The 12882-nt window shown below is 51.4% G+C and overlaps 1 protein-coding gene across 2 annotated transcripts in view; it reads right to left on the bottom strand.

Annotated features, from left to right (window-relative positions):
* GSG1L (GSG1 like) overlaps positions 1-12882 on the bottom strand; it is a 173520-nt gene that overhangs the window by 14935 nt on the left and 145703 nt on the right. For both annotated transcript variants that reach the window (XM_081300077.1, XM_081300076.1), the window contains 2 exons: positions 5448-5615; positions 2217-2270 (listed from right to left, as the gene is read on the bottom strand). In XM_081300077.1, coding sequence (XP_081156203.1) covers positions 2217-2270; positions 5448-5615 — 222 coding nt within the window. The remainder of the gene's footprint in view (positions 1-2216; positions 2271-5447; positions 5616-12882) is intronic.

A 12882-nucleotide genomic window follows, 5' to 3' on the forward strand; every position in this document is an offset into this window, starting at 1 on the left:
CTGGAGCCCTGGTCGCCCCTGCGCCGTGTGCAGAGGCCAAGGCTCGGCTGGCCCTGGTGAATACCAGCACCGAGGGACAGGGCATCGGGCAGTTTCTGTCCTCTCTGCAGATTCAGCCCGTAATAGTGAAATAGCAGCCACCACCCAAGTACAGTGGGAGGATAAGAGAAGGAACAGACCTGAGCTCTCCGCCCACCCACACCTTGCTCTCAAATCCCACCCAACCACCGAGACTTTCCTGAACGCTCTTGGTTTATTTGCCCCCTTTGTCCTTCGTTCATGTCATTCCCCTCGTCTAAAGTGCCCCCCTTCCCTCACCACGGGTCTGTCTGGTGAAGGATTCACGGGTTTTGAAAATCGTGGCTCAAGGATCTCTGGCATGAAGCCTTTTCTAGCCTCAATCTCCCACCAGGATGGGACTGACCCCTTGTGCTTGGAGTCATCTCCAGGAGATCTCCTAAGGGCACCCACCAAAACCCTGCTGTGCTCACTGAGCTGTGGACAGGGGACTGCAAACTCAAACACTTCAGCCATTCAGGAACAGTAAGCCAGCATGGCCAGATCCTCTGCTTTCTTATGAGAAGCCAAAACCCTTAATTTGGGGGTGGGGGGTCGGGGTACCAAGAATTGCACTCAGGCCCCACCCCCAGCCCTATTTTGTACTTTATTTAGAGACAGGGTCTCACTGAGTTGCTTAGGACCTCACCGTTGCTGAGGCTGGCTTTGAACTTGCAATCCTCCTGCCTCAGCCTCCCAAGCCACTGGGATGACAGGCATGCTCCACCGTGCCCAGCTCAAACCCTTAGTTTTTAATATGAAATCTCCTGATTTTAAAACTTAGCCACAATTTAAGCATTTGAAATCCACCAGAGTGAGTAAAGGAACTCCGGCTTCAGGCAGGAGGCCAAGGGCTACTGGTCGGCGCCAACACCCGCCCCCCTACCCCCGGCCCCTTTCTCGGACAGGAAGGGTCTGATGTGTCCAGAGTGAAATCCCGCGGGGTCAGGGAGGAGGAACCCCTGGCTCTGCGCCAGACGTCCAATCTCCTGTCTCGGGACCCTAACCACCAGGCTGGCCGCTGCGCATCAGCCCATTTCCAGGTAGAACGACTCCCAAGGTGGGGGGAGTGGGGGACTTGCCCGGGGTGGGAGGCTGGACCCTGCTGGTGACCGCGGACTGGAGTCCACCTCGGGTCTGTTTCTTGGTGTTTTCCACGTGGACTGGGGGCAGATGGTGGGCAGGGACTTGGGCGGTGCCCGCAGTGGGCCAAGGTCACTGAGGTCCCCTGGCTCTGGGCACTGGAGATGGGGGGGCAAGAAAGACCAGCCCCTGCCCGGGACCCCCCAGGAAGGAGGCAGATGGAAACCCCGAGGGACAGGGAGTCAGGACTGCGCAGGAGGGGGTGGGGCCGGAGCGCCGCGAGCCCTGCTCCCAGGCCAGGCCTGAGGGGTGCCGCCCCGTCTCCCAGAGCTGCTGGGCCACGGAGGACACGGGGCCATGGCAGCCGGCTCTGCACACCTCGCACCCAGCTCCCAGCCAGAGGCCCTGCCAAGAGGGCGTCCTTGGGGACAGCAGGCAGGGTGACAGGAGGACAGTTCAATTCCACATGTTTCTCAGAGCTGAGACTGGCCGTCCCTGCCCCAGGGCCACCGCATGCCCACGGTCCTCCATGTGTGCACGTGAGCTCACACGCACACACACACACAAATACACAGACACCCCCACAGACACACACACACTTGCACACAAACACACGCACACACGCGTGCCCACACGCCTTTCTTCCACACACCAGCACAGTTTCAAAGCCACTGACCCATCAGAGTCTGCCAAGCCCCGAGTGCCCACCGCAGGCCCCTGAGAGAATGACCCAACAGCTTTGGGTGGCAAAGGGCTGGGCTGGGAAGGGGCAGCTCGTCCTCTGTCCATCAGTCCCCAAAGGCCACCACCCTGTCCCCAGTCCCCAGGAGGACAGCGAGAGAGTCCTGGCTGGAGTGGGGTCACACGTTCCCCCCTGCTGTGGGGACTGGGGGCGCCAGGGAGGTCACCCCCCAGCACACGGCAGCCCAGCCCCTCCGCCCCGGCTGTAAGGCTGCAGCCGCTCAGGTGAGCCCAGGTCCCCTCAGTGCTGGACAGATGCCAGTGACCAGTGTCGAGTGCTGCACAGCGAGGTTGATGACCATGGCCTGGGGCCAGACCCCAGCTCTGCTACTTACCAGCTGAGTGACCTTGGATAAGTCATGTCACCTCTCTGGGCCTCGATTTTGCATCTGTAAAATGGGGACAATGACAACATCTCATAGTTGTGCTATGGAAACGAGCAAAGTCCCATCTCAGGCATTTGGAGACGCACCAGGCACCGGTTGGCGGAGGCAGCAGGGCTGTTAGCAGCACCTCAGAGCCTCTGGCTGCATCCGGCCGATGGCTGCCCAGCTCCTGCTTCACCCAGGCCAGCCAGGCATGAGTAGCAGAGGGACAGGGTCAGTCTGTCTGTCTGTCTGTCTATCTCTCTGTCTCTCACGCACACACGTTCTAGGCACTCTGTCCTGCATGTCACAGAGGTATCAAATACGAGCCTTCCTGGGACACTGAAGTTCTGGAATCTCCTGTCATGGGCCACAAGAAACAGGCCCAGAGAGGCTCAGCACCTTACTCCAAGTCACACAGCCGCAGCCAAGGCAGAGAACCAGAAAACACACTCCAGGAGGGGCCTCCAGAGCCCGGCTCTTTCCACAGCACCTCTGTCCCCCAAGGAGCAGGAGATCCCCGCCTCCCTGCACCTGGATGTGGCTGCAGGGAGGCCGGCCACGGCAGCCCTTCAGCCTTCTGGGTAGCCCCTGCCAACCTGCACAGAGACCTGTGCATGCAGAGCATTTTGCAGGGAAGGAGGCAAAAAAAAAAAAAAAAAAAAAAGAGAGAGAGAAAGAAATAAAGAAAGAAAAAAATAGAACAGCCCAGCTAAGCTGAAACGTTCTCCTCAGAGGGGAAGGGAAATAAAATTTGATGAACCTCTGCATAATGTTCACGTTATGAATGTGCAAAGGCTCCTCTGCACATATGCTGAGCAGCTCCCAGCCTGGGCCTGAGCCGCTGGGGCCGCCAGATCTGGGGCACCACAGAGCCGCAGCACCTGCTGCTGGGGTGCACACGGCTCCCGGGTGCTCCCCCAGCAGGACCAGTGCCACTGCCTTCAGGCAAGCCAGGGGGTGCGCTGCCCACCGCCCAGGTGACAACAGGCCGCAGCCACCACGGGACTCCTGCAGACGTGGGCCCCGGGAGGTCCATGGCTTGGCCAGGGTGAGCCTGGGGGCCGGCCTAACCTGACCTGGGACTGAAGTCCTAGCATCTTCCTGCTGGGACCCCAACACAGGGCCTCACTGAACCGGGGACGGCTGAGCTGAGGCCCTGGAGCATCCAAGCAGAGGCCAAGCAAGTGAAAGGCCCGGAGGCAGGACGAGCTGGGTGCATCCCAGGGACAGAAGGGGGCCCCTGTGGCAGAGGAAAGAAACCCATGGTCCCAGAAAGGTCTAGAACAGTCAGAGAGGGCTTCCTGTGGGCCTGCCGCGGCCCACACGCCTCCGTTGGAAACTCCCAGGACCCTCGCGGAGGGAACAGAGCCCCCCATGCCCCAGCCTCCTCTCCTCTCTTCCTGCTCCGACTCCAGCTGGCTGGTCCCTGAGGCCCTGCTTAGTTCCCTGGCACTGAAAGGCACCTCTCCTCCGGCTGCCCTAGAAGTAGACCCTGGGGTAGGGATTTGGAGACAGGGAGCTCATGTGGGAGGAGTCCCAGGAAGCACAGGTGGGGAGAGACGGGGCCAGACGGGGAAGGGCAGGGGACAGTAAAGACTGGGTTCAGAGCGAGGCTCCTGCTCTGGGCAACTGCAGCTCAGTCCCAGTGGGGACCTCTGGGGGGGGAGGTGCAGAGCTGTCTCCCCCCCGGGTTGGGAGGTTGGGGGCTTCACCCAGCAGTTCCCACCAGCCTCCGGGAGCACCCACCTCCTGAGCACTCTGGGGAGCCCCATGCATTGGACAAAAGCACATCCCGGGTGCGGGAGCCCGCAGGTGAGGGTCCTGTGGACGTGCAGTGAGAAGCCCCCCGGCTGCCTGCCACCCACCAGCACCTGCAGATATGTCCAATGTGTGGACACAAAAGTGGCAACCTGGGTGGGTCCTGGCTCTGGCTCCTCTGCCCTGGGGACACTGCCGGCTCTGAATTTCTTTGATCTTGGAGAGAGACAGAGGAGAGACCTGGCACCCAAACCCCTCCCCCTCCCTGTGCAACCTGAAGTGTCTTCACTTCTCTGAGCCTCAGTTTTCCTCAGCTGTCAATAAGCCCAGTCAGTGCCCACTGCACGGGGAGGTCACGGGATGACAGGTGACGCCTGGGGCCTGGCACAGGCAGGCGGGATGCAGGCTGTGGCTCAGGACTAGGCTCTCAGCTGTGCTGTCTCAGGGGAAGACGAGACACAGGACTGGGGGGGCAGACAGAACCCTAAGAGTGGCCCAGGCTGAGGCGGGGGCTGTGCTCTGGGGGTGCAGAATGAGCCAGGGAAGGGGCTGGGGCAGCTGGAGGGGTGCAGTTGGCACCGGGCAAGGAGTGGCCATGGCAGCTGTCAGGCCAGGAGGGAGCAGCGGAGAGCGAGGGGGCCCAGAGCAGCACTGAACTCCTGGGGGGGCTCTGACAGGCCGGGGTCCGGCAGCTGAGGCCTGAGTGGCGTCATGAGAAGGTGTCCTGGCTCCTCCTCGGGGTGGCCCCAGGTTCTGAAACCCTGACATCCCCCATCTGCCTGTCTGTCCTCCACTCACCCCTCCCTCATCTCGGCCTGGCTCCTCGTCCCCCATCCAACTACCCGTCCATCCGTCCACCATCCACCCACTCACCTCCCGGCCACCCCTGCACACATCCTCACACCTGCTCATCCCCAGCCCGTCAGCCACCCCCACCCCTGTCCACTCCCCTACTTAACTGACCACTCGGCCACCCACCCACCAGTCCACCCATCTAACCACCCTCTACCGTCACCTCTCTGTCCCCGTCTGGCTTCTGAAGGCTGGTGACCAGATGCAGTCCCTGACCTTCAGGGCCATCCCCCTGTGGCCAGGACAGAGCCCGGGAAGGAATCTTGGTTGGGCCCTTGGATTAAGTAGCACAGGACCAAACGGCAAGTGCTCAAACTGGCCCGCCTGGCAGCTTCCCACGGTCGGGTCACTTAAGCCCGAGGTGACTCCATGGCCCACAGAGATTAAATAGCTCAGGACTTCAACACAGTGGAATCCAGAAGGCCTCCCCTGCCTGCCCTCCCCCAGCTGCCCTCCCCCCCGCCTGCCCTCCCCCTCCCCCCACCCCCTGTCCGTCACTCCGGATTCTGGATGGCCCCGGCGCCTGCTGAGGCCAGACCCTGAGCTTCGGTTTCCCCAAGGTGGCCTGAGGTGCCCGTGTGCACTGACCTCTCGCGGAAGTACTTGATGGCCTCGGGGTCGATGAAGGTCGGCTCCTCCCGGTAGCCCTGCTCAAACACCTTGCGCTTGTGCCGGAACTCGATGACCGTCTTGGTGTAGGAGTTGAGCGTGGTGACAGAGGCCGCCATGCAGCAGGTGAAGGAGCCCCACGCCAGGCTGCCGAGAGATGGGGACACACCACCGTGAGGGCACAGGGGACAGGAAACCCATGCACCCACCCACATTCACCGGTGCCTCGTGCTTGTCCCCTCTGGGCCACACCCTGAGCAGATGCGGCTGAGGACAGCACAAGACCTGGCCGCCCCACTCCCAGTCGGATCTGGGGAGAGTCAGGATCCACTGCACCGTGGACAGCGCTCCCAGGGGGGAGGGAGGAGGACAGCGAGTCATCCTGTCCCGGGGGCTGGCATCAGGAAGGTCACACCCGAGTCTGGCAGGATGCATGGTGGCCAAGGGAGAGGGCATCCCTGAAGGGAACAGCCGGGCAGAGGCAGAGACGTGAGGCGGCCTTGGGCATCCACAGACCACGGCCACTCCCTGTGGGAGGTGGGGACACTGGCCACTGGCATGAGGATGGGGATTAACCGGAGGGGATGATGGAGGAGGAGATGGGGACAGGTCGATTGTCATGAGAACTTTTGTTCATGTGTGGCACGAGGTCTAGTCTCTGGGCCTCACATTCTTTGTGTCACTTTGGTGGCCGTTAACAATGGTACTGCCTCACAGGGTTGTCACCTGGATCAAGATGGCCCACAGAACACATCTTGGAATGGAATGAGGAGGCACTCGGGAAGCTGGCTCTCGTCACTGTGGTCACTATTACCAGCGCTCCCACTCCCTGCTTCTCTGTGACGTGGTTTGTGGTCACAGGGACCTGCTTGGTCCCTATTCCGTGTCTTTCCCAGGGTAGCAGGGAGGCTGGGCTGCCCTCCCTGGACGGGAGTGCTGAGCCCAGAGCTGGGGAGTCTCTTGTCCACCCCAGGACAGAAAGGAAAGGGAGGGGTGGGCTCAGGGTCTCAGCTGGCCACGTGTCAACTCTAGAAACTGCTTCGTGCCCGATTCCCGTGACCAAAGCTGCGTTGTTATTTGGTACCAGGAGTGGGGGGCCTGCCCGGCTACGGCTCCGTCTGACTTGGTTTCTGGTCCCAGTTTCCAGTCTCTGTCTTGAGGGCTGGCTTCCTCCACCCCAGGGGCTCCATGGAGCTGTTCCAGCCCTGCACTGTCCCAGCCCCTGGGGCTCCCGGGGACTGGCTCACTCAGATCTGACACTGCTCTGAGGTCAGGAATTATGACAGCCAATTTCTGCCCAATTTCCTGAGTAGCACAGTGGTCTTTGGAAGCTGATCTCTGGACACCACCCCCCAGCACTTCTCAAGGTCAGGGTAGCCCACCTCCTGTGCCCACTGAGACTCTTTGGCCAGCTTCACAGAAAGACAGAGCAAGGGAAAATCCAGGACTCTGCCTTTCTCAGAGGACTCGCCAATCATCATCTATTCCTTCAACGCCAAACCCGCCAATCGCTCCCCCAGGTTCTTTGTGGTAAGAAGCGCACTGAGGTCTCCCAGTCGCCCCGTGTGTTTGCAACACAGTTTGGGGACATGGGCCTGGCCTTTCTAAGAACTTCCTTGTCCACCAAAAGCCCAGCACCCAGAGCCACTCACAGACGACTGGACGAGGGCTGAACATCTGGGCCGAGGGGCTCCAATCACCCTCTCCCGGCCCAGGAATGAGGCTCAAGGTGTCTCTCTGTGTTGGTGCCAGGAAAACTCAGATCTTGACAAGGGACTGTGGGGCAGGGTCCTTCTGGGAGTCCAGGACGATGCTTTTGCCTGGGCAGCATCCATCCCACTCTCGGCTAACAGTCCCCGATTCTGGGAGGGTCACCCCTGCACTCCTCCCAGGTCACCTGGTAGGTGCAGAGGAGCCCCACCCCCAACCCCTGGGGGTGAGCACGTGACCCAGGCCCGGCCAATGAGCTCGCAGCTTCTCTCCAGCCTCAACCCTGGTTCAGGGATGGGCACATGAACGTGGTCAGGCCCAGGAAACTCAAAATCTCAGGACTTTGGCGGGAGCTCTGGGGAAACAGGGCTCATCTTCCTACAAGAGTGCTAAGCTGGTGGCCCAGGAGCAGCAGGGACCCTCTAGCCATCACCCAGCCCCATCATGAAGCTGAACCAAGAGAAAACAGGGTCTTAAAGGAGTGGAAGCCATTATCCCTAGGCCTGTCAATCATGAGAGTGCAGAGTGCTTTATTTTGGGGGAGGGGGGTGGGAATTCTGAATATGCACAAAGAATCTCTCCTACTGCTATTTCTAAGCACATCCATTAGTGACCTCACCCAATCAATCCCTGAGGATTAATCTATTCTTCGTTTATAGAGTTTCATTGCTTCAAGAATGTTATATAAATGAAATCGTACAGTCTGAATGCTTGAGATTGGCTTGTCCAGTCAGCATACTTCTCCGGTGACTCATCCAAATTATCATGTAGATGCACAGTTTCTTTACATTGCTGAATAGCATTCTCACTGGCGATGTGTGAATTTCTTCACATCTTGACCAGCATTTGCTGTTGCTGCTGTTTTTCATTTTAGCTACTCTGATAGATGTGCCGTAATATCATGGCGACTTGAGTTTGCATTTCCCCGATTGCTAATGGAATCGAACAACTTTTCCCTTGCTGATATGCTCTCTGCAAATCTTTAACAACATGTGTGTGCTTTTGCCCATTTTCTAATTGGATGATTTTGTTTTTCTTGACTGTTGAGTGTTGGGAGGTCTCCAGAGAGCCTACCCCTTAGTCCTTCGTCAGATGTATGATTTGTAAATATTTCCTCTCCGTAAGTAGCTGCTCTTTTCAACTTCCTAAAAGGCTGTTTCACAGAATCAAAGGGTTTGATTTTGAGGAAATCTAATTGATCAGTTTTTCCCTTTTACACTTTTGATGTCTAGTCTAAGAACTCTTGGCCTCATCCAAGATCCCAAAGATTTTCTCCTATACTTTTCTAAAAGTTTGATAGTTTTTGTGTAAGTCTGTGACCCATTTGGCATTAATTGTTGGAGAAGGTGTGGAATTTATATCAGTGCTGATTTTTCTGCCTAGATGTGTCTAGTAGCTCCAGCACCATTTGTTGGAAAGGTGCAAATTAGGTCCAAACTAATTTGCACCTTTGTCAAAATTAGTTGGGCAACTTACTGGGTCTATTTTTAGGTGCCTTATTCTGCTCTAGTATCACTCAGCCTGGATTACCAGAAGTACGTAATAAGTCTTGAAATTGGGTAGAACTGTCCCATCTCATTTCATTCTTCTTTTTCAAAATTTGTTTCTGCTATTCGAGTTTCCTCGCCTTTCCGTATAATTTTTAGAATATTCTGATTTATCTCTAAAGGACATTTTGCTGAAAACGGACAGGCGTTGTATAAAACCTGTTTGCCAGTGTATGAATCGATAGCTTCACTATGTGGAGTGTTTTGGTCCATGAACATGGTATGTCTCTCCGTTTATCAAGATCACTTATTTCTTTCATTGGTATTTTGTGATTTTTTTCAGCATGCAAGTCCTATGAATGTCTTGTTAAATTGAAGCCCATTTCACATTTTTTTTTTTTTTAGCATTTGGTATCATGTTTTTAATTGTGTGGTCCAAATTTTCATTGTTAAGTTTATAGAAATATAAGTGATTTTGGATTTTCATCTTAGATCCTAAAATTGTGCTTGGGATTAGGTCAAAGCATTTTTTGGGGGGGTAGACTCCTTAGATTTTTCTACATTTTCTGTCATTTACACGTAGGCAGAGTTTATTTCTTCCTTTCCAACTTGCATGAGTCTTATTTCCTTTGCATGTTTTATTGCACTAGCTAGAACTTCCACACTATTTTGAATAACAGTGGTATGCCCGACATTCATCAGAAAACATTCAGTCTTTCAACATTAAGCACCATGTTCACTGTAGGTATTTTGTAGATGTTAGTTATCACATGGAGGAAATTCCCTCTACTCCTAATTTTCTGGGAGAGGTTTTTTTCTTTTTTTCCAGTTGTAAATAGATGTCAAATTGTGTCATTCTTTTTCTTCATCAATTGATACGATCTTGTGATTTTTTTTTCTCCTTTAGCCTGTTAACAGGGTGGCCGACACTGACTGATTTTCAAATATTGAACCAGCTTTCATCCTAGAATAAAATCCACTCTATAAATATTCATGACTCCCATTGGCTACTATTTCATTAAGGATTTCTAACATCTATATTCATGAGAAACCATTAGTTGGTGGTTCTCTCTCAGGCACCGTCTTTGTCTGCTCTGATGTCGGAATGTTGGGGTTCAGATAAGAGGTGTCCCCCAAGCGCTGAGGTGTGATGTGCAAGCAAGTCTTGGGGTGAAGTGATCGGGTCAGGAGAGCCTCAACCTCATCTGCACATTAATCCCCCTGAATGGACTAACTGGGGGGTGACCATGGACAGGTGGGGTGCAGCTGGAGGGGGTGGGTCACGGGGAGCATGCCTTTTGTCCCTGGTGAGCTGAGCTCTCTCTCTGCTTCCCAGTTGCCATGTCCCAAGCTGCTTTCCTTATCCACCCCCTTCTGTCATGATGTCCTCACCCTGGCCTGGAGCAACGGAGTTGGCAGTCCCTGGGCTGAGACCTCTGAAACCAAGAGGTCAGGTCTTTTGGTCACAGCAGCAAAAACACTTGTCCAAAGCACAGGATAATACGCATCTCATCAACTTTTAAATCGTAAAAGGTTCCCTCTTCTAATTTCTGAAAGAAAATAGGTGCTCATCCTTATTTAAATCCTAGTTGGAATGTTCTGGTAAAACCGTTGTGGGCCAAGGTTCATTTCTGAATGTTTTAAAGTTATGAACTTAATTTCCTCCATAGTCATAGAGATATTAAATCACCTACTTCATATTGGGTGAATCATATTGGTTTGGGCTTTTAGAGGAATTGGTCCATTTCATCCAAGTTGTCAAAGTCGTGAGCACAGAGTCACTCTTAGCACTTCCTGATTACCCTGTTGACATCTTCGGGGTCTGTCGTGACATACCGTGTTTTATTTCTGACCTTGCCAGAGGTCGATCGATTTTATTTATCTTTCCTAAGAGCCCGGCTTTTGCTCCACTGATTTTCTCTGTTTTTGTTTGTTTTCAATTTTATTGATTTCTGCTCTTATGTTTATTTTGCTTTCTTCTTTCTAGACTTGTGAAGTGGGAACTTTTAGTGCTAATTTTGAGACATTTTCTCTTTCCTACATAAGCACCCAATGCTATCAATCTCCCTTTTAGCATGCTGTAGCTCTGCACCACAGATTTTGATACACCACATTTTCAATTTCTTCAGTTCGTGGAATTAAAATTCTTTTCTTGAGGCTTCCTCTACGGCCCAGGTACAATTCAGAAGCTCACTGCTTAGTTTCCACGTATTTTCAGATTTTCCTAGCATCTTGGTTAGACTCCATGAAGGTCAGAGAACACATTCTATATGATCTGTGTTGGCATATGGTTTTTTTTTTAATTTGTTTTTGTTGTTTTACAAGGGATTGAACCCAAAGGTGCTTAACTACTACTGAGGCACTACCCCCAGCCCCTTTTAATTTTTTTGTTTTGAAACAGGGTCTTGCTAAGTTGCTGAGGCTGGCCTCAAACCTGTGATCCTTCTGCCTCAGCCTCCCAGTCCACTCATCTGGATGTATGTGATGTGGGTATGAAAAATCAATGTGCATTCTGCTGTTGTTGGATGGAGTGTTCCTATTGGTTGATGGTCTGGTTGAGTTCTATATCTTTGCTTATTTTTTTTGTTTTGTTGTTCTATTATTGCCCTTGGTCTACTTGATCTAAGGAAGATGTTCCATGATTATTTGACTTTTAAACTTTTTGATTCTATGGTGTTGCAAAAGATACTCACGGGGTAGAAATCATACTTCCAACTTTGAATTTCAACCCTTTCCTGGAATAGTGAGGAGTGATGTGATACTCTTTCATGATGCTGGATGGTGGCACCAAGCCCAAGCTCTCAGGCTGCTGTGTGATCACAAGGGGAAGCAACCAACACTGTGTTTTACTGAGTTGTCAGATTTTTCTTTTTGGGTGGGATATTGTGCTTTGTGTTTTCACATCCCATTGTGTCTACAAAATCCCAAGTTCCATGTGTACATCAGATACTCAGCACTTTATTATAAAATAGGCTTTTCGTTCAATGATTTTTGCCAACTTTAGCCTAATTTAAGAGAAACAATAAATAGAATAAAAAGTTTAAGGTAGGCTGGGCCCACCGATGATGTTTGGTAGGCTGGACATATGAAATATATTTTTGACTTACAATATTTCAACTTACCATGTGTCTATCAGGATGTAACCCCACCATAAGATGAGGAGCATTTGTATTAATAGAGACAGTCCTGCTTCTTTTAGATTAATATTTGCATGATATACGTGTTATATTCTTTTATGTTCAACATCTCTATCTCATTGTATTTAGAGTAAGTTTCTTGCAGACAGTATGGAGTTGGGTGATGTTTTCTAAATCCACTCTGCCAATCTCTGACTTTTGATTAGTGTATTTAGACCATTTACATTTAGTATAATTAATTATAGCTTATGCCTGTCAATTTATTTTTGCTATTTTTTTCTTTTTATTCTATTTATTGTTTCTCTTTTTCTTTTGATTGTTTCCCTATGGGTTACTCAAACTCTTTTTAGAATTATTTTGATTTGGTTTTGAATGTATCTCTCTATATCTGTTTTGGGTGCTCTAAGTCTTACATTCTATATACACAATGAATCACAGTCTACTGCTGTTGACATTTTGCTATTTGAGTGAACCATAGAAATCTTGGCTCCATTTATGTCCCTTTTTATCTTCTTCTATTTATATTATTGTCTTAAATCTTATATATCTTCTTCAATATATATATTGTCTTAAATCTTTCTTCTCTTATTATTTAGAATTACATCAGATCATATAATGATTTTTTGCTTCGATCATCAGACATAATTATGAAAAATCAAAAGGAGAACTAAAATTTCTCTTTTCATTTTCCTTTTTTGACATTCAAAACTTCATTTTTAAAATTTCTATTCTGATTAAGGAACTCACTCTGGGCCATTTTTTTTTTAGGGTACTTTGGCTGGCAACAGATTTTCTCAGTTTTCCTTAATCTGATGATGTCTTGATCAACCTTTCATTCTTGAAGTGAATTTTTGCAACATATAGAATTCTGAGTTGAGAGTTATTTTCTTTTAGCCCTTGAAAAATGTCGTGCCACCTCCTTCTGGCTCTCTGATGCAAAATCAACTATCACTTGAATTATTTTTCACTATTTTTCAGATGTTGGTTTTCTCTCACTACTTTTAACGCCTTTTTTTTTCTTTGACTTGAGTTTTTAAGTGTGACTAGGATGTGTCTTGGTATGGATTTCTTTGGGTTCTA

Source organism: Spermophilus citellus, assembly GCF_964194105.1.
Source record: "Spermophilus citellus genome assembly, chromosome: 6".
Classification (NCBI taxonomy): Eukaryota; Metazoa; Chordata; class Mammalia; order Rodentia; family Sciuridae; genus Spermophilus; species Spermophilus citellus.